The sequence below is a fragment of the Phodopus roborovskii genome, unplaced genomic scaffold (genome assembly GCF_943737965.1).
Source record: "Phodopus roborovskii unplaced genomic scaffold, PHOROB, whole genome shotgun sequence".
NCBI lineage: Eukaryota > Metazoa > Chordata > Mammalia > Rodentia > Cricetidae > Phodopus > Phodopus roborovskii.
Genome location: NW_026126186.1, coordinates 134,814 through 156,828, shown reverse-complemented (window position 1 = coordinate 156,828; position 22,015 = coordinate 134,814). Strand labels below are relative to the sequence as shown.

At 38.1% G+C, this 22,015-nt stretch overlaps 1 protein-coding gene across 1 annotated transcript; it reads right to left on the bottom strand.

Annotated features, from left to right (window-relative positions):
• Positions 1 to 1,576: 1,576 nt before the first annotated feature.
• LOC127218579 (odorant-binding protein) lies at positions 1,577 to 5,520 on the bottom strand. The gene is made up of 5 exons (XM_051179593.1): positions 5,458 to 5,520; positions 4,872 to 5,011; positions 3,876 to 3,946; positions 2,355 to 2,465; positions 1,577 to 1,695 (listed from the first exon to the last, which is right to left on the bottom strand). The coding sequence occupies exons 1-5, from the start codon at positions 5,518 to 5,520 to the stop codon at positions 1,577 to 1,579; spliced, it is 504 nt and encodes a 167-aa protein (XP_051035550.1).
• Between the last annotated feature and the right edge of the window lie 16,495 nt (positions 5,521 to 22,015).

The window sequence follows — 22,015 nt, the reverse complement described above, 5'->3', positions numbered from 1 at the left end:
TATGGAACATCATTCTCATGAATTTATTTTTCAAACGTGAATGATTCACATGTACATTGTTTAAGCCTATCCTGACTGATTTGCTTACTGAAATCATTTATCAAAAGATAATCTCCTCAGATGGACTTTTGAAAACAGATTTCTTCCTCCCCTTTCAATGTTGTGGAAAAGGTAAGAAGACCCAAAGTGTTAGTTATGTGAATTCTTTTAGTATGTTAGGACCATTCAACTGCACATCACAATTTACAGTTGAATGTATATATGAAGCACAATATAAAATTCACTTCTACAGTGTTCTCACCCCGGTCTCTCCAGTAATTGGGACATTTCAATTATTACAATAACTTTCAGTAATGTGGATATCATTTATTACACCAGAGTATTTATTTTAATTATCTTAGTGAATATTCATGTGTTTTTAAATGAGATCTATTTCACAAGGCATTTATTGCTTCTTGAAATACTTTATTTAATCATTCAACAAAGTAAGTACAGCAAACAGATCATGTTTTGGGAAAGGAAAGGTAAGCAAGGAATTTGATGTGTGGTATCCTGACTTCACAGGAGAGGGGACAATTCATATAGAAGGAAATGGTGATTTATTTGTGATGCTCATTCCATGACCAAGAAGATATGATGCATACTTGCCATCCTGTTCTCACCTGTGCACACATGAAAGCAAAAATTAAACATGGCTGAACAGACAGGAAAGTCTTCATCCTTAAGAGTGCATGAATATAAAATTAAATATATATTATAGAGTATACAGAAAGGATTATAAACAAATGGTTCCGTTCCTGAAAATCACCAGTACCTTTTACTGTGGATTATATAGGAGCACAGTCTACAGTGAATAATGACACTCTCTGTCCCCTCATGAAAATATAGATTGAGAGGATTCACAGAATATATTGAAAACATCAACATGCTTGTACCATATCTGTGACAAATGATATTCCAGAATCATAAGTAAAGTAAGATTTTTCAAATACCAAGAAAGATTTTGATGGAATATTCCTAAATACAAAAAATATTAGCAATTCTAAATAAAATTCCTTCCCATTGTTATATAAATAAAAATATATCCTTCCATTTTATCACTATAACATTTTCAGCTTTAAAAGACAAGTAAATTATGTCTTGATTTTTGCCTACATTTGTGTTTATTTTATTCTTTGTCAAGACTTATTTATAGTTTTTATGTAAGAACACAAATCTATTCAAACATCAGTATAATTAGGCATGGCTTATGTTTATACTTACCTACAGAAGGTCTTTATTTAGGACAAGTATCTGAAAAAGAACATGAGTGGAGTAAGGATTGACAAAGAGTGTTGTTTTCACAAGAATATAAGAAAAGTTCCCCCAATCATTATTGCTGGAAATGACAACTGACAGATAACATGAGTAGATAAAATCTGAATCAGGAATCTTAATAACTAGATAGATAGATACATAGTTAGATAGATAGACAGAAAGACAGATAGATGATAGATAGATAGACTCAGTATGTATATGTACATCCGTATATATAAATACATATTTATAAATCTATTAGCAAAAAAAAAAAAAAAAACTATTCATTGAGTTTACCAGTAGCAAGGACATTGTGAATGTTCTCTTCTGGAATGTTGTTTTCATGAGCAAATTCCACAACTTTTTCGTGTTGTTCAGGTGACAAATGTTGACTTTTTCCTGTATTGCATGAATGACAATATCAGAGACATGGTCAGTAGAATTCTGGAGAATTTACATTGCTTCCTTGGTGTCCCACTGCGATGTGCAATGGAAAGTTCCAACTTTATCCAAATTCACCTACCCTAGGTGGGTCAATACAGTCAATTATAATTTTCCCAAAAGTCCATGGACACATTGAATCAACTCTAACTTGTGGTATGACATGACTTTCCAGTGTTTCATGGTGAATCACACAATAAAAATTACTTCTCTAAAAAATTTATTCATCTGAATCCTATCTACCTTCTAAAAACATAACACTAAAGAGTCGTGAATGCATGTCAGTGTAACCTTCACAACGATCCTGAGTCTATGTGGTAAGTTTCATGTTTTAATTTTGTGCACACTTGATCAAATAATGCTCAAAATGGTCTGAACTTTGGGAAAATAATACTTGCTACATCTTTCCAGTGAGGAAACATGAATAAAAACTACTCCATTATTCTCCCCAATTGCCCCTAGTCTTCAATGACCATGCTACCAGAATGACAATATAATGTAAGAGCTGGTCCACACAACAAAAGGATGGTCATTTATTAGACAGAATTTTGGAGATCCCATGACATTATTTGGAGGGGGTGTGACTCTGATTTCAGAGAATCCATTACCATTCTTACCAACAACAAAAAGCAAGTTTGTTTCTTGGCCGGCTCTATCCACATTCTTGCTGGTAAAGATTATGTTCTCTGGTGTTATATACACAGGTTGAAATTTATTGTCACCTTCAACTGTAATAAGGGAAATATTTCAAAACTCAGTGTCACTGATTGTTCTATTTCATTTGCTAAAAATTAACATTGACCCTGACTCTAACAATCATCTTTTATACCTTATCATATGACACATGTGTGTAATGACATTCCGAGGTCCTTTATTTTGCATATCCCATCATAGTGCTGTGACCAATCATTCCTTATCTTCAAATCTGATAGTGAATCCTAAGTACAGATACTTCCCCTTTTCTCTGAATAACTTGTGTCAAGTCTTTGGAACTACTCAGTTGGGTTTTCCTTCCCCTATCAACCAGATCGCAAAGGCCACTTGTCAGTGTCCTCAAAGTATAAAATTCTGGTGTCATACCATGATAATACATAGTGAGGGAAAGAAAACATGTGCAAAAATACACTGCACTATTTAGTAATATGCACAAAAGTTGTCGTCTTGTAAGATTATTGATGAATACTTGTAAGGATAAACATTTTGAATTTGACAGACATTTATATTGTATGCATGTATCTGTCTGGTCATCTGTGTATGCCCATGTGAGCGTGTGTTTGTTGGTGTGTGTGTGTATGTGTCTGTGTGTGTGTGTGTGTGTGTGTGTTTGTGTGTATGCATGCATGTGTGGTATTTCTACTCACTGACACTTATTAAATAATAAAAGTGTTTCACATGAAAAGGGTTTATATGGTGTGGTCATATTATATTACAGGACTGCTTTTTAATATCCATGTAAATTTAGGAGAGCATGTGACTTGCCACAAGAATGTGCCTTCTGTTCATTTAATTCAAACAAAATGTCCACCTGTGTATAATTCAGTTCAATTGTGTGGTTATTGTTATATCAGTTCATACCAAATTAAAGTACTCAGTCTGAAATTGTTAAACAGATTTTCAACTAACTGATTTTCAAAATTGAAGTTTATCATCTGATCATCTAAATGGAATCTCTACAAAATATGAGAGAAACAATCTTTGAAATGGCACTGTTCTTTTAAATTTAGAATAAATTAAGGATGACAGACAAGATCATGAGGGATAAAGTTGACAGTATGTTCAGGCCTCTGAGGCCTATCAGCGAGTGGTAGACCTGTCCAGTAACAAACTGAGACACTGTACGAAACAAAAAATACCAAATATTAACTTGAAATAAATTTTCAGACTGGGAAATTATTTGGAGACATTTTGTTAGAATTATTCACATCTTTCAGTAATAGTGTTCTTCTCCTTGTAAACTTCAGATGACATACAGCATAACCTGACTGAAGCACATCTCAGTGCTTTGGAAGGATTGATACCTTTCCAAGTAGCAAAAAATGTTCTAGATCTGTGTACATATGGGTTTCTGAAGTAGTAGGATTAATGTGCACACCACATTGCTTTTGTTCTTAGAGGAAGCTCTCAGATCTTGTACTTACATTGGGTTCGGTAGGTGCCATCTGCTTGCTTGTATCCAATGACTTTGGTCTTTGAGCATTGGTTATTTGCACTAAAAATCAAAGAGAGAAACCATGGTTTATTCTTTATAATCCTTGGATTCATATTAAAGACCTTCAAGTGTTATAATGAATTGAGGGAGCGATAGGATCTATGAAGAGTGTACAGAGCCTGAACCAAAATAGCCACGCTTACCTCACTTTTCCTAATCCTTGTTCAGAAAATATCATCATGTTTTTAATCATACAGATGACTTCCTTTATTTGTGCACATTTTGCCTAATCTAATGCTATGACTTTTCTAATATCTCTCTTTTCTAAACTTCACTCTTCAATGAGTACAATTTCAAATATGCTAATTCTCTTGTGCTAGTCCTACAATAGTATGTACAGAGATTTTTATGTATTTGCTTTAAGTACTTTTATTCGTAACCTAACATTTACAATTGTGGCTATAAGACAGAAATAGTTCTAAGCATTTTTAGTTCTTGTGGTGTTTTGCAGTCTTTCTTTGAACATAGTCATCCAAATGTCAGAGAGAGAATCTTTGAACCTAGAGCTTAAGAGAAAGGGATTCCCAAATTAGATTTACATGACATTTTTGTGGAAGAATATTTCATGACATCATTGAATGAATGACATAAAATGCATGCCCTTGACTCAAATACTCACACATTCCTACTGACTTACTAGAAATTGGAACCTTAGAGTCTCCTGCATCTAATATTAGACCACAAAATTCAACCACAGTCTTACAACTACAAGGATTTATAAAGAAATGTTCATGGAATTGGAGACATTGTCCAATTTCTGTGTGGTATCCAGCGCTGCTCAATCAAGACATAATATAAGCATATTGCTAAAGATAAGGTCTTCAATTTCATGACCAGAATACAGAGCATGCCTCTGTAAACTTAACAACATGAAGGCTGAGAAGAGCATAGTCTTCTCAATTTACATGGTTGACAATTGGCTTACTTGACATAAAATGTGATTCCCATTTCATTACAGTCCTCATTACAAGAAAGTTCACGAACATAGACTCTCAGAGGCCCTTCTTCCTTTATCTTGGCATCATTGTCAGCAGCGATGGCAATGGTATCCCATTTTCCTTGAAGCTGAAAAAAGCAACAAAGACAATTAAAGGAAGGCAAAAATCAGGGTATTTGTATTCACATCTCTGATCCCAGTCCTTTTAAATATGTAACCTAGCTAGAAGTGTCCATCAATAATATGCTGTTTATTAGTTCAACATTATGTTCCTAGGGATGTAAAATAACTCAACAGGGTAATAAGATGACTCAATCAATATAGAACATTTTGAACCTGAGACTTTGCAGAACTGCTCATGTTTTGACCTCTTATGCTGTGCAAATACTACCCACTGCTTCCTTATTCCATTTGTTTCATCGAAAGATATCTGACTGGGAAAGTGCACCTTCATGGAAGTCAGAAAGTTAATTTCTTGAATGTGGACTTGCATGGACTAACTGAATGGTGCATCACATCCACAGAAATATGCTATTGAGGAACCTCAGACATATGCACAGACAAATGAATTTACCTCAGCATAATCATTAGCAAGAGCCAGACCAAATGCCAAAGCCAGCAGCAGAAAGTTTACCATGGTGGTGCCTGCCTTTGCTCTTCTGCAAAAGCTCAAAGAGGCTAGTTGTTTTGAGGGCACTGAACTGACAAAGCTTTTTATACAGCTAGATATAGGGAGTTCCATGGAATCAACCAATGGTTATGCTCCACACTTAGCTACATCTGTCTTGTATTTCCTCTTTGGACCTGCCGAATGATGTATGATCTCATATCCCTAAACTAATGTGATTAGCCTTAAGGTCAGGTTATGTTGGGTTTAAAATTGAACTTTCCTGTCAGAAAGAAAGGGCTACCTTGTTAGAGCATTTAAATAATGTTTTTCTCTCCAGAACTATCCTGGTAGGTAAAGGTCACCGAGCATATGCATATGCCCTACATGATTCATTAAGCAACATTACAAACATTTTAAAATACTTTTAAAATCTCAGTATAATATAGTACTGTTGAATGAATTTAGGACTATGTCTGGGGCAATATTAGCCAGAGTAACCACATATTTAGGAGATGTTAAAACTCAAGGAGGATTTCCCATAAAGACATTGGTATGTCTGTTGCTAGCTACTTTTAAGATTTTCCATATATTGACTACTTTATTCTCCTGGTACATTGAATTCAACTGGCATGGTACAGGGCTACAAGAGTTACCATTGAAGCTTGTGTTTATAAATAGTAGGAAAAATGCTACTAGATGTCTACTGGTAATAAATACAAATGCCATTAATTAAAAGGAACCAAATCAAGGGAAGCACTCTAAAAATAATCATGTTCACAAAACTGTCTATTTTTGATAAGGGACTCAACATCCAAGCTGAAAATAGTGCTTTACATATGCTAAATCAATGGCCCTGACTGCCCAGTTGAAGACTTTATACATCAAAACCAAGGCCTGTGTTGTACTGAGCCATAGGTTCTTGTCATCCATTTTTAGGGACAACCAAGAATAATATCAGTGTCTGCAGTACTGATTATCCCCTGTGCCTTCCTCTCTAACACATGAAATAACAGACAATCACCACTTTGGTAACTGGGGTTGACAGCCCATAGTTTCTATCTATAACAGTATAGGGGCATTCGTTGTCCTTCATGACACTTTCTTCAAATTATATCCAATTATTATCTCAATTTCTTTTATTTTTGAGATTATAGCATAAGTTCATCATTCCCTGCGTCTCTTTCCTCCCTCTCAACCCACCAATATGCATGCTCACCCCTTCATTTCTTCAATTTTGTGGACTCTTTCATTAAACATGTATGTGAGTTTCAGGGTCTCAAGTGAGTCTTAAACTTTTGTCTGTAGATTTGGTGCTAGGAATAACAGAAGACATACAAAAAGCCACATTTGTCTTCTGAGGTCCTGGTTACTGCGCTCAGTAGCATGTTTTATCATGCCTGCCATTTACCTGCAAATGTCCTGATTTCTACTTTCTTTACCATGAGCTATTATTACATAGTGTGCATTGCTACTTTTTCATTATCCATTAGACAGCTGTAGAATATTTAGTTTGTTTCCTTTTCCTAGATTTTGTGAATAGAGTAGCAATCAACATGCATGAGAACGTATATGTGAAAAAGAATTTCAAGTCATTTAAGCATATTTCAAGGAGATGTACAGCTGAGTCAAATAGTACATATTTACTTTTAGAAAAGTCAGAACTTTCCACACTGTTTTCCAGAGTGGTATACATTTTCTTTACAAATGTTGTCTCTCTGTCTGTCTCTCTCTATCTCTGCATCTCTCTCTGTGTTTCTCTCTCTGTCTCTCTCTTAGTGTTTGTGTGTGTGTCCTGTGTGTGCATGTATGTGTGTGTGAGTGTGTGTGTGTGTTTTCTCTTAAAATTACTCTGTTCGTGTCCCAGACCCATTTGTACTGGACAGTCTCTTTTCTGATACTCTCTTCTTTAAACTTGTCATGTATCCATTCACATCTAGCATATTTGCTTACACTGAGCATAATCTAGCCATTCGCAATAGGGAAGGAGTTATGGAAGAGAACTCGACTCCTAGGATTGTACATTTCATTTCTTAACAAGGGCCCACGGATAGGTTGGAGGTATTAAATAAATTAGGCAGCCCTATTCCATCTACTTGTGAGGCCATGAAGGCCCAAGTGTTAGTTGTCAATCTAAGTGCACACGTACAGCCCTGATTAAACTCATAGGGCCCAATTAATCTAAAATAAATGATACTGTAGAAGGGACTTGTTGAGTGTAGCGGCCTTGACAAGAGTGAGATGAAGAGTTTAGATATCAGAGAGAATAATTATCAGATTATTTTATATGTGGGACATTGTCAACAATTTTCTTTTAATGCACATTACTGAAGATATTCATGACAAACCCACTTTTTTAAAAATGAAAAAGAAATTATATGGAGTACAGAATGAAACTTGAAGTACTGAGACATTCTATGGATTCAGGTCCACAGACCTGTACCCCTCAGCCCCATATAGACTTTCTTCCATGAAATCTTTCCACCCTGTCTCAAGATTCAATCTTCTGTTTAGTCACACTCATGGAATGTGTGTCTTCTCAAAACTCTAGAAATAGAAAAATAACAGTGGAAAGGACACTAGTTCTTATTCTTTCTTCACATGCTTTTGTTTTCTGTGACCAGTCAGTGAGAGTGTGTAGACAATCCACTTTACAATCCAATTATATATTGATGATATACTTCTTTGTTTGTCAACCTTTTCAAAGCATGTGGATGATTCACTGACTTCTGTTTTACAAGAACTCAGCTACTGTATAACTTCGCTTGATTTGCCAGATCAATGTGAAAAGAGGTGCTCACCTGAGTGACTTATTTGCCTCCACCATTTTGCCAATAATCAGCCATTGGGCACAGATACACTGTAATACATTCGATATGGTTTCCAATAAGAGTTTTGTTTTATATTTTCAGAAGGAATAAAGTGACTTGAACACGATTGCTCTATTTTGTTACTTTCTCTTTGCTGTTGTTGTTTTGCTTCTTTGGTTTTTCTTTTGAGACAGGGATTCTCTTTGTACCTTTGTAGACCAGGCTGGCCTCGAACTCACAGAAATCTGCCGGCCTCTGCCTCCTGGGTGCTCGGATTAAAGGCATGCTCCACCACCACCTGGCCACTTTGTTATTTTTTATAGTACGCTGTTTAGACCATTACTCATTTATATTAGCAGGGTTTATTTTGATTAATGATATTAGGGATTTTATTATACATTCTGAATACTTGTGTTGTTATAAATAAATGTATTTAAATATCATCTTAGAATATGAAATTTCTATCAACTTTTTCTTCAGAGTATCTCAAATTTCCAAATATCTAAATTTTTATAATAAATATTTTTATATAAATATGTTGTAAGGAGTGATTTTTTTTTTACTCACATGTTTATCAAAATTGTTCTGCAAAGAATACCCACCAGCTTGTAGCAGTTCCTGATAATTTACCCAGGTTTTCTATTTCCACATTGCCCTTACTTGTGTATTCTTGAGTGTCTCTATTTAAGTTTTCAAATCTTGAACTGTTTGAATTGTTTCTTTCACCCATTTGACTGCTTTTCCTAGGTTTTCCTTACTTTTTAGAGTGATTTGTTTATTTCTTCTTTTTTCGGTTTGTTTTGCCCCCATTTCTTCCATTTTTGTTTTTCTTCCATGTCTTTAAGGGATTTTCTAATTTCTTCTTTGACAGTATCTATCATCTTCATAAAGTTGTTTTTAAGGTCATTTTCTTCTGCTAAATCTGTGTTGGAATGTTCAGGTCTTGCTTGTGTAGAATCTCTAGAATCTCGTGGTATCATATTCATCTTTATGTTGTTTAATTTGTTCTTATACTCTTGTCATCCCCTCCCTTCTTCCAGTGGGTACAAGTGGGACTTCTCTCTCTCCTGGTGGATGCAGTTCCAAGGCTCAGTCCTCTCCTCTCCCGGTGGGTGCAGGCCCAAGACTCCAAAGGCAGAAGACCCTGGATGGTTTGGTCTGCCCCCAAGTATCTGAGGGAATCGGTGGGTTGGATGAGACTGCGGACCTCAGGCCAGGGTATTCCAATGGGAGAAGGTGGGCAGAAGAAGTCCTAGAACTCACCTCTCCTAACGGGTGCATGTCCAAGTGGGAGGTAGGCAGGAGGAGGTCAGGCACACACCTCTCCCAGTGGGTATAGGTTCAAGACTCCAATGGTGGCAGGTGCTGGATGATTTGGTCTGCCTAAAGGTCTCTCTAGGGGATTCAGCAGCAGGACGGGACTGGGAGACAGGGGACTTCAAAGGCATTGGCAGATGGGCAGAAGAAGGCTCAATACTCACCACTTCCGGGAAAACCCACAGAAACAGCTGGCCTGAGCAAGTGGAAGTTCATTGACCATAGAGTGACAGCTAGCTGGGGAACCAGCATAGGACCAAAACAGACCCCCTGAATGTGGGTGTCACTTGGTAGGCCTGGGCAGTCGAACCAGTAGTTATTCCTAGTGCACGAATGGACTATGGGAGCCCATTCCCTATGTAGGGACACCCACTCACCCTACATACACAGGGTAGGGCCGAAGTAAGACTTTGATTACCCCTCATGGGAGGACCCTCCCTCCCTGGGGGAGTGTATTGAGGGGTGGGATGAAAGGTTGGTGAAGGGCATGGGAGCATGGGAGGTAGAGGGACCTGGGATTGGCATGCAAAATCAGATTGCTCGTAATTGAAATAAAAAATTTATTTTAAGAAAAGAAAATTAGGAATTTTTTTTTAATGGAATACTCATTCTTCAGTTGAGGGGCATCTAGGTGGATTGGCATCTAGGTGGATTCCAGGTTTTTGCTATTACAAATAATACTGTTATGAACATAGTTGAACACATGGCTTTGTTGCACGGATGTGGATCATTTTGGTATATGCCTAAGAGGGGGACTGCCGTTTGCTGCGGTAGACAGATTCCCATTTTCCTGAGGAACCGCCATATTGATCTCCACAATGGCTGTAAAACTTTGCAATCCCACCAGCAGTGGAGGAGTGTTCCCCTTTCTCCACATCCTCTCCAACATGAGTCATCAATGGTGTTTCTAATTTTAGCCATTCTGGCAGGAGTAAGATGGTATCTCAAAGTTGTTTTGATTTGCATTTCCCTGATCACTAAAGATGTTGAGCATTTTCTGAAGTGTCTTTTATCCTTTTTGATTTCCTCTATTGAGAATTCTCTCTTCAGTTCTGTACCCCATTTTTTAATAGGGTTATTTGGCATTTTGTTGACTAGTTTCTTGAGTTCTTTGTATATTTTGGAGATCAGCTGTTTGTCGGATATAGGATTGGTGAAAATCTTTTCCCAGTCTGTGGGCTGCCGTTTGGTCTTGTCCACTGTGTCCTTTGTCTTACAGGAGCTTCTCCCATTTATTAATTGTCGATCTCAGTGTCAATGCTCCTGGTGTTGTGTTCAGGACCCATTCTCCTATACCAATTTGTTCAAGGGTACCTCCTACTTTCTCTTCTAAGAGGTTCAGTGTGGCTGGATTGATGATGAGGACTTTGATTCATTTGGACTTGAGTTTTGCGCATGGCGACAGATAGGGGTCTATCTGCAGTCTTCTACACACCCTCATCCAATTGTGCAAGCACCATTTGTTGAAGATGCTGTCCTCGCCCCATTGTATAATTTTAGCTGTTTTGTCGAAAAACAGGTGTTCATAGATGTGTGGGTTAATATCAGGATTTTCAATTTGATTCCATTTGTCTACCTGTCTATTTTTATGCCAATACCTGGCAGTTTTCAGAAATATAGCTCTGTAGTAGAGCTTAAAGTCAGGAATGGTGATGTCTCCTGAAGTTCTGTTATTGTATAGGGTTGTTTTGGCTATCCTGGGTCTTTTGTTTTAACATATAAATTTGATTATTATCCTTTGAAGGTCGGTGAAGAATTGTGGTGGGATTTTAATGGGGATTGCATTGAATCTGTAGATTGCTTTTGGCAAGATTGCCATTTTTACTATGTTTATCGTACCTATCCAAGAACATGGGGAGAATTTCGATTTTCTGGTATCTTCTTTAATTTCTTTCTTTAGAGCCACAAACTTCTTATTATATAGGTCTTTTACTTGTTTGGTAAGCATTACACCAAGATAATTTATGTTGCTTGTGGCTATTGGAAAGGGGTAAAAGTTGATGTTTCTCTGATTTCTTTCTCTGTCTCTTTGCCGTCTGAAAAAAAGTAGGGCTGCTGATTTTTTTGAGTTTATCTTGTATCCTGCTAGTTTGTTGAAGGTGTTTTTCAGCTGTAGGAGTTCCCTGGTAATGTTAATTGGGTCGCTTATGTAAACTATCATATCATCTGCAAATAGAGACAGTTTGACTACTTCCTTTCCAATTTGGATCCCCTTGATCTCCTTTTGTTATCTTATAGCATTAGCTAGAACTTCTAGTACGATATTGAAAAGATATGGAGAAGGCAGCCTTGTCTTGTTCCTGAATTTAGAGGAATTGGCTTCAGTTCTCTCCATTCAGTTTGATGTTGGCAGTTGTTTTGCTGTATATTGCTCTTATTATGTTTAGGTATAATCCTGTTATCTGTGACCTTTCCAATACCTTTATCATGAAATTGTGTTGAATTTTGTTAAAAAGCTTTTTCTGCGTCTAGGGAGATAAGCATATGGTTTTTCTTTTTCTGTTTGTTTATATGGTGGATCACATTGATAAATTTTCATATGTTATATCATCCCTTCATTCCATGAAGCCTACTAGGCCATGGTGGATGATTTCTCTGATGTATTCTTGAATTTGGTTTGCCAGTATTTTATTTATTTTTGCATCGATGTTCATCAGAGATGTTGGTCTGTAATTTTCTTTCTTAGTTATGTCTTTGTGTAGTTATGTCTTTGTGAGGATTGGGTACCAAGGTTATTGTGGCCTCATAAAAAGAGTTTGGCAAAGAACCTTCTGTTTCTATCTTGTGGAACAGTTTGAGGAGTAGTGGTATTAGTTCTTCCTTGAATGTCTGGTAGAATTCTGCATTGAATCCATCTGGCCCTGGACTTTTTTTGGTTGGAAGGCTTTCGATGACTGCTTCTATTTCATTGCGGGTTATAGGTCTATTTAAGTTGGTTGTCTTTGATTTAATTTTGTTAAGTTGTAGGTATCCAGAAATTTGTCCATTTCCTTTGAATTTTCAATTTTTGTGAAATACAGATTTTCAAAGTATGACCTGAAAATTGTCTGGATTTCCTCTGTGTCTGTTTTTATGTTCCCCTTTTCCTTTCTGATTTTGTTAATCTGCATGTTCTCTCTCTGCTTTTTCGTTAATTTGTATAAAGGTTTGTCTATCTTGTCGATATTCTCAAAAAACCAACTCTTCATTGCATTGATTTTTGTATTGTTCTCCTGGTTTCTATTTTGTTGATTTCAGCCCTCAAGTTGATTATTTTCCTGGCTTCTACTCCTCTGGGGTGAGTTTGAATCTGTCTGATCTAAGTTTTTGGTTGTGCTCTTAATTCTCTTATGTGACTATCCTCTGTTTTGTTCATAGGGCACTTAGTGCAATGAACTTCCCTCGTAGCACTGCTTTCAAGGTTTCCTATAAGTTCAGGTATGTTGTGTCCTCATTCTCGTTGAATATTAGGAAGTCCTTAATATCTTTCTTTATCTCATCTTTGACCTAGGTGTGGTGCCATTGCACATTGTTCAGTTTCAATGAGTTTGCATGTTCTGTTATTTATGTTGTTGTTGAATTCCATTATTAAAGCATAGTTGTCTGATATGACACAAGGGACTAATCCAGTTCTCTTGTATATGTTGAGGTTTGTTATGCTACCTAGTATGCTGTCGATTTTATAGCAGGTTCCATGTAGAGCAGAGAAGTATGTATATTCTTTTGTCTTTGGATGGAATGTTCTATAGATGTCTGTTAAACCATTTGAGACATAACTTCTGTTAGTTCTTTCGTTGCTTTGTTGAGTTTCTGATTTGTGTTTCTGTCTAGTGTTGAGATTGGTGTATTGAAATCTCCCACTATAAGTATGTGAGGTTTTACACAAGTTTTGAGTTTTAGTAGCCTTTCTTTTACGGATGTGGGTGCCTTTGTATTAGGGGCATAGATATTCAGAACTGAGACTTTGTGTTGATGGATTTCTCCAGCAATGAATATGAAATGACAGTCTTCTTCTCCTTTGATTAATTTTGGTTTGAAGTCTACCTTGTTAGATATTAGGATAGCTATGCCTGCTTGCTTCTTGGTTCCACTTGATTGGAAAATCATTTCCCAATCCTTTACCCTGAGGTAATGTCTATCTTTGAAGCTTAGATGTGTTTCTTGTATGCAGCAGAAGGATGGATTCTGTCTTTGTATCGATTCTGTTAGCCTGTGTCTTTTTATAGGTGAGTTAAGACCATTAAAGTTGAGGGTGAGTAAGAACCATTGATTGTTGATGCTTGTTAGTTTTATATTTGTTGTTAGCAGTGGTATTGTGAATATATTTGTCCTGCTTTTCCCTTGGTTTCTGGTGTAAATGGATTGTCTGTTGCCTAAATTATTGTGGGCGTAGTTACCTTCCTTGGATTGGAGTTTTATTTCCAATACTTTTTTTATTATTATTATTTTATTTAATTTTATAAAACAAAGTCCAATTAAATGAAAACAAATATTTATACACAATATTTGGGAATTTGGCCGTCATTCTTTCCAAACTACTTCCTGCTGGTAAGGGGCGCTGTCATGGGGGATTCGAAGAAGATTGATATCCTGGCTGTAGTCTGTAGGGCTGTTTTGTCCAGCTGTTTTGAATGTAGGACCACCTTGTAATCTGCTTCAGGTGGTCTGGCGTGATCAAACCACATTAGTCTGGAAGGAATCCAAATCTTTTCATTTTCTGTGGAAACAAAAATAGAAATCCTTTTCCCCAGTAACTTGTCCTTCAACTTAAATTTTGCAGTCAAAGAATTTTTTTAATTTAATTTATTATTTTACATGTCGATCCCAGGTCCCTCTCCATCCCTCCCTCCCTCCCCCCCATTCCTCCCTTCCTCCTTCCTTCCCTTTTACCCTCTCTGCCCTCTCACATGCACTCTAACCAACCTCCCCTCCCAACCCCCCAACCCAATTCCATATGTAGGGAAATGCCATCCAGTTGGGGTCATGTTGATCTAACAGGTCATGTGAAGTAAGGACTAGGGCTTCTCTCCTGTCTCTAGACAGGAGATGGGGGATGTGTTCGCAAAGTTCTTTTGTGCACCAGGGATACATCCTGGCTCCACTGTCTGAAGTCTCTTGGACTGCTTAGTCCTTCTGGCTGAGACCCATATTCAGGGGGCCTGAGTCAGTCCCATGCTGACTTCCCAGCTATCAGTCTAGTGGCCGTTAGCTCCTCCTTGTTCAGGTAAGTTGTCTCTTTGTGTTTCTGCCACATTGTCTTGTCCTCTCCATCTGCATCTGGGTTCTAGTTCAACTCATTGTTTATGTATGGGTGTTTGATCCTGTTTTCAACAGGCATTAGTTGAGGGCTCCATGGAGAAGTTAGTTGTTGATCTCACTCTCCGGGAAGGGCAATTATGATAACCTTTCCACGGAAGCTGAGATTGTTAGTTGGGAGCAGTCTGGTAGATCTCTAGACCTTTCTTTGCGTTCAATTTGATCTTCAAACCAATATTGGCTCCCTCTTTTATGTTCTCTCCCTGTGTCTCTGTCTCTGTCTCTGTCTCTCTCTCTCTCTCTCTTTCTTTCCAATCTTCTATTCCTAATCAGGGTCAATCTTACTGGTCGCACATGTTTTCCTTTCCTCCCCCTCATTTTCTCCTACTTCTCTCTCCATTCGCTGCCCCCCCACTTCCCCTGAACTCTGGGGGACTTGTCCCTTCCCAGTTCTGTGAGGGACTTTTTATGAATCTCTTAGAATACAACTTGTATCCTAGTTCGTCTGGTGATGTGAATTATAGGATGGTGATCATTTGATCTAGGTCTAAAATCCATATATGAGTGAGTACATACTGTGTTCCTCTTTTTGTGACTGGGTTACCTCATTCAGGATGATTTCTTAAAGTGCCATCCACTTGCCTGCGAATTTCAAAATCCATTATTTTTTTCTGCAGAGTAGTATTACATTGTGTAATTGTGCTACATCTTCATTAACCATTCTTCAATTGAGGGGCATCTAGGTTGCTTCCAGGTTGTTGCTATTACAAATAGTGCTGCTATGAATATAGTTGAAGAGATGAACAAATGTTGCATGGATGTGAATCCTTTGGGTATATGCCTAAGAGGGGGATTGCCGGGTCTTGTGGTAAACTAATTCCCATTTTCCTGAGGAACTGCCATACTGATATCCAAAATGGCTGTATGAGTTTGCACTCCCACCAGCAGTGGAGGAGTGTTCCCCTTACTCCACAACCTCTCCAACATAAGTCATCACTGGTGTTTCTAATTTTAGCCATTCTGGCAGGAGTAAGATGGTATCTCAAAGTTGTTTTTATTTGCATTTCCCTGATAGCTAAGGATGTGGAGCATTGTCTTAAGTGTCTTTCAGCCTTTTTGATTTCCTCTATTGAGAATTCTTACTTCAGTACTATACCCCATTTTTTAACAGGGTTTTTTGGTGTTTTGTTGACAAGTTTCATGAGTTGTTTGTGTATTTTGGAGATCAGCCCTTTGTCGGATATAGGGTTGGTGAAATCTTTTCCCAGGCTGTGGGCTGCCGTTTGGTCTTGTCGACTGTGTCCTTTGCCTTACAGAAGCTTCTAAGTTTGAAGAGGTCCCATTTACTAATTGTTTCTTTCACTGTCTGTGCCCCTGGAGTTATGTTCAAGAAGCGGACTCCTATATCAATTTGTTCAAGGGCACCTCCTACTTTCTCTTCTAAGAGGTTCATTGTGGCTGGATTGATGTTAAGGTCTTTGATCCATTTGGACTTGAGTTTTGTGCATGGCAACAGACATGGGTCTATATGCAGTCTTCTACACAACCTCATCCAATTGTGTGAGCACCATTTGTTGAATATGCTGTCCTTGCCCCATTGTATAATTTTAGCTGTTTTGTCTAAAATCAGGTGTTCATAGGTGAGTGGATTAATATCAGGATTTTCAATTTGATTATATTTGTCTACCTGTCTATTGTTGTGCCAATACCAGGCTGTTTTCAGAACTATAGCTCTGTAGTAGACCTTAAAGTCAGGAATGGAGATGCCTCCTGATGTTCTTTTATTGTATAGGGTTGTTTTCGCTATCCTGGGTCTTTTGTTTTTCCATAAAAATTTAAGTATTATCCTTTGAAGGTCGGTGAAGAATTGTGGTGGGATTTTAATGGGGATTGCATTGAATCTGTAGATTGCTTTTGGCAAGATTGCCATTTTTACTATGTTAATCCTACCTAACCAAGAGCATGGGAGATCTTTCCATTTTCTGGTATCTTCTTTAATTTCTTTCTTTAGAGTCACAAAGTTCTTATTATATTGGTCTTTTACTTGTTTGGTAAGTGTTACACCAAGATACTTTATGTTGCTTGTGGCTATTGGAAAGGGTGATGTTTCTCTGATTTCTTTCTCTGTCTCTTTCTCGTCTGAAAAAAGTAGGGCGACTGAGTTTTTTGAGTTTATCTTGTATCCTGCTAGCTTGCTTAAGGTGTTTATCAGATGTAGGAGTTCCCTGGTAGAGTTTATTGGGTCGCTTAGGTAAACTATCATATCATCGGCAAACAGAGAGAGTTTGACTTCTTCCTTTCCATTTTGGATCCCCTTGATCTCCTTTTGTTGTCTTATAGCATTAGCTAGAACTTCTAATAAGATATTGAAGAGATGTGGAAAGAGAGGACAGCCTTGTCTTGTTCCTGATTTTAGAGGAATTGACTTAAGTTTCTCTCCATTCAGTTTGATGTTGGCAGTCGGTTTGCTGTATAATGTTCTTATTATGTTTAGGTATGTTCCTGTTATCCCTGACCTCTCCAATACCTTTATCATGAAAGGGTGTTGAATTTTGTTGAAGGCATTTTCAGCATCTAGGGAGATAATCATATGTTGTTTTCTTTTTCTGTTTGTTTATATGGTGCATCACGTTGATAGATTTTCATATGTTAAACCATCCCTGCATTCCAGGGATGAAGCCTACTTGGTCATGGTGGATGATTTCTCTGATGTTTTCTTGAATTCGTTTTGCCTGTATTTTATTGAGTATTTTTGCATCGATGTTCATCAGGGATATTGGTCTGTAATTTTCTTTCTTAGTTGTGTCTTTGTGAGGTTTGATTACCAAAGTTATTTTGGCCTCATAAAAAGAGTTTGGCAATGAACCTTCTGTTTCTATCTTGTGGAAAACTTTGAGGAGTAGTGGTATTAGTTCTTCCTTGAATGTCTGGTAGAATTCTGTGTTGAATCCATCTGGCCCTGGACTTTTTTTGGTTGGAAGGCTTTCGATGACTGCTTCTTTTTCATTGCAGGTTATAGGTCTATTTAAGTTGTTTTTCTGTTCTTGATTTAATTTTGTTAAGTGATAGTTATCCAGAAACTTGTCCATTTCCTTTGAATTTTCAATTTTTGTGGAATACAGATTTTCAAAGTAAGACATGAAAATTGTCTGGATTTCATCTGTGTCTGTTGTTATGTTCCCCTTTTTGCTTCTGATTTTGTTAATTTGCATGTTCTGTCTCTGCTTTTTCGTTAATTTGGATAAAGGTTTGTCTATCTTGTTGATTTTCTCAAAAAAAAACAACTTTTTGTTGCATTGATTTTTCATATTGTTTTCCTGGTTTCTATTTCGTTGATTTCAGCCTCAAGTTGATTATTTCCTGTTGTCTACTCCTGCGGGGTGAATTCGCTTCTCTCTGTTCTAAGGTTATCAGTTGTGCTTTTAATTCTCTGATGTGACTATCCTCTGTTTTGTTCATATGTGCACTTATTGCAAAGGACTTCCCTCGTAGCACTGCCTTCAAGGTGTCCCTTAAGTTCGGGTATGTTGTATCCTCATTCTCGTTGAATATTTGAAAGTCTTTAAATTCTTTCTTTATTTCTTCTTTGACCCAGGAGTGGTGCCATTGCACATTGTTCAGTTTTTAAGAGTTTGCAGGTTTTCTGCTATTTGTGTTGTTGTTGAATACCAATTTTAAAGCATGGTGGTCGGATAAGATACAGGGGACTATTCCTATTCTCTTCTATCTGTTGAGGTTTGTTATGTCACCTAGTATGTGGTCGATTTTAGATTAGGTTCCATGTGGAGCAGAGAAGAAGGTATATTCTTTTGTTTTTGGATGGAATGTTCTATAGATGTCTGTTAACCCCAGTTGAGACATAACTTCTGTTAATTCTTTCGTTTCTTTTTTGAGTTCCTGATTTGTGGTCCTGTCTAGTGTTGAGAGTGTTGTATTGAAGTCTCCCACTATAAGTGTGTGAGGTTTTATATGAGCTTTGACCTTCAGTAGTGTTTCTTTTACGAATATGGGTGACTTTGTATTAGGGGCATAGATTTTCAGAACTGAGACTTTGTGTTGATGGATTTCGCCTGCGATGAATATGAAATGACTGTCTTCATCTCTTTTGACTAATTTTGGTTTGAAGTCTAATTTGTTAGATATTAGGATAGCTACTCCTGCTTGTTTCTTATTTCCATTTGATTGGAAAATCTTTTCCCAACCCTTTACCCTGAGGTAATGTCTATCTTTGAAGCTTAGATATGTTTCTCGTATGCAGCAGAAGGATGGATTCTGTCTTCGTATCCATTCTGTTAACCTGTGTCTTTTTATAGGTGAGTTAAGACCATTAATGTTGAGGGTGAGTAAGGACCATTGATTGTTGATGCTTGTTTGATTTAGGTTTGTTGTTGGAAGTGGTATTGTAAATATATTTGTTCTGCTTCACCCTTGGTTTCTGGTGTAGTTGGATTATCTGTTGCCTATATTTTTGTGGGCGTAGTTACCTTCCTTGGGTTGGAGTTTTCCTTCCAATACTTTCTGTAGGGCTGGATTTGTAGATACGCATTGGGAAAAATCTGGTTTTGTCATTAACTATCTTGTTCTCTCCATCTATAGTGATTGAGAATTTTGCTGGATATAGTAACCTAGGCTGGCATCCGTGTTCTCTTAATACTTTTAGAACATCTATCCAGGAGCTTCTGGCCTTGAGGGTTTCCATGGAGAAGTCAGATGTAATTTTGATAGGTCTGCCTTTATATGTTACCTTTCCTTTTTTCTTCACTGATCTTAATATTCTTTCTTTATTCTGTATGCTAGGTGTTTTGATTATTGTATGTCGAGGGGTCTTTTTTCTTTGGTCCTGCCTATTTGGGGTTCGGTATGCTTCCTGTACTTTCACGGGCATGTCCTTCTTCAGATTTGGAAAGTTTTCCTCGATGATTTTGTTGAATATGTTTTCGGCACCTTTGCGCTGGGCTTCCTTACTTTTGTCTATGCCTATTATTCTTAGGTTTGGCCTTTTCATGGTGTCCCCCATTTCCTGGATGTTTTGTGTTAAGGATTTGTTGGATTTATGATTTTCTTTGGTCAAGGAATCTATTTCTTCTAGTTTATCTTCTGTGCCTGTGATTCTCTCTTACATCTCTTGAATTCTATTGGTTATGCTTGTGTCTGTAGTTGCCGATATTTTGCCCAGTTTTTCTTTTCCAGCATTCCTTCAGTTTGTGTTGCCTTTATTTTCTCTATTTCAGTTTTCAAGTCTTTAACTGTTTCCTTCACCTGCTTAATTGTTTTTTTCTTGACTTTCTGTACTTTACTTACAGAATTTTTTCATTTCTTCCATTTTTTTTTTTGTTTGTTTGTTTTTTCCTCCATTACTTTACGGGATTTTCTCACATCTTCTTTGAGGGCCTCTATCATTTTTATGATGGTAATTTTTAAGTCATTCCCTTCTGCTTCCTCTGCTTTGTTGTTCTGTTCCTTTCGAGTTGGCGCAGATTCTCTAGATTCTGGTGGTGTCATGCTTGTCTTTCTGTTGTTACGTGTTTTCTTTAATCGCCATCTTCCCATAGCTTCTTCCAGTAGGTGTTGGTTTGGTCTCTCCCTCTCTCTATGGTACTTCTCCAGTGGGCTTATGTGGGTCAGAGATTCAATCAATATCTGTAGCTCTATTGGAGGTCTCTCTGCAGACAGGGAACCAGGGATGATGTCAGGGATGAGGAACCAGTAGAAGATGCCTCTAGCCAATGGCTCTAGCCAATGGCTGGCAGAAGAGGACAAAGGCCTAGCTGAAACTTGGGAAGTTTCTGCACAATAGTCTAATCTCACTGAAAACTGGCACTCTCCAGCTGAGGCCTCTTTCTTTAGAAGAAGCCCTGCTTTTGGGGTCAAGGATCTTGCCAGCAGGAACTCAGACTGTACTTGAAGAGATAGGCGCATCTCTGTGAGGGGCCCGGGACTACAGCAGAGGACTGGAGGTGGGGTCAGAGACCAAGCAGAAGGAAATTACGGGTGGTTCTGCCTGCACAGGCAGGTCGCCTTTGTTCAGAGTTGCTCCGAGAAGTCTCCGAAGTTGGTTGGACTGTTGGCTCCACCCTCTGTCCCAGTGCTCAACCAGAGCAGGAGGACAGTGAGTGAGCAGGATAGGGCACAGGGTGGGGGAGCAGGCTCGCAGTGGGGATGGTGGGGGTGTATCAGAGCTCCAACCCTCCCTCTCCTTATTGTTGAGATGTCACAGACACCAATTTGGGTTATACTCCCTGTTCATCTGTAGAGCCATGCATGGACGCCCGAGGCACCTTGAATAAGTCTGAAGCTCTTGGCAGGAGCATCTTGCCCCAGGGTTGTCATTGGTACTCTTCCTGTTTTCTTGCCCCAGAGTTGTTATTGATACTCTTACTGGGGACTAAGCCTGAAAAATTACACTCTTGACCCTGGATTGTTTTCCACCATGCTGTGAGTCAGTATATAATCCTGCTCCTGCTCCTGCTCCTCCCCCTGCCTCTCAATAAACAGCCTTCCAGCATTCCTGTTGCATGAATGACCTTCTGTTTTGTGTCTTATTTAAATCTCTTGGCCTTTGCCCCATTTGTGCAACAGATTGTAGCACGGTCGCTACATTCAATCAGAGGCAATGATGGCCACCAGAAGTGTAGATAGTACACTTATGCACAGATGCCTCCCATTCTCTTGGTGCACACCCAACCAAGGCACACTTCCCTCCTAGTCACTGTGTTCCAGGCTCTGACTTGGACAGAGACTCCATGCTTGACCAGAGGGCATGCTGGCAGCCAGAACTCCAAGGAAAAAACACTCAGAAATTGGTACCTAGAACTATAATCACCCAAAATCCAGGTGCCTAGATGTCAGCATAAGAACACAATAAATAGTAGACAAAGCAATACATCACTATGAGAGCCCAGCTGTCCTACTACAGCAAGTCCTAAAAATTCCAGCATAGTTGAAGCACATGAAAAAGACCATGAAACCAAACTTATGAAGATAATAAAGATCCTTTAAGAGGAAATGAATAAAGCCTGTTTGGGAATATTATTTAATGGTGTGTTACTTTTGTTTTAGTTGCATTTGTTTAACTCTGTGAAGCTATGTTACTGTGCTGGTCTAAAACACCTGATAGTCTAATAAACAGCTGAATGGCCAATAGCAAGGCAGGAGAAGGGAAT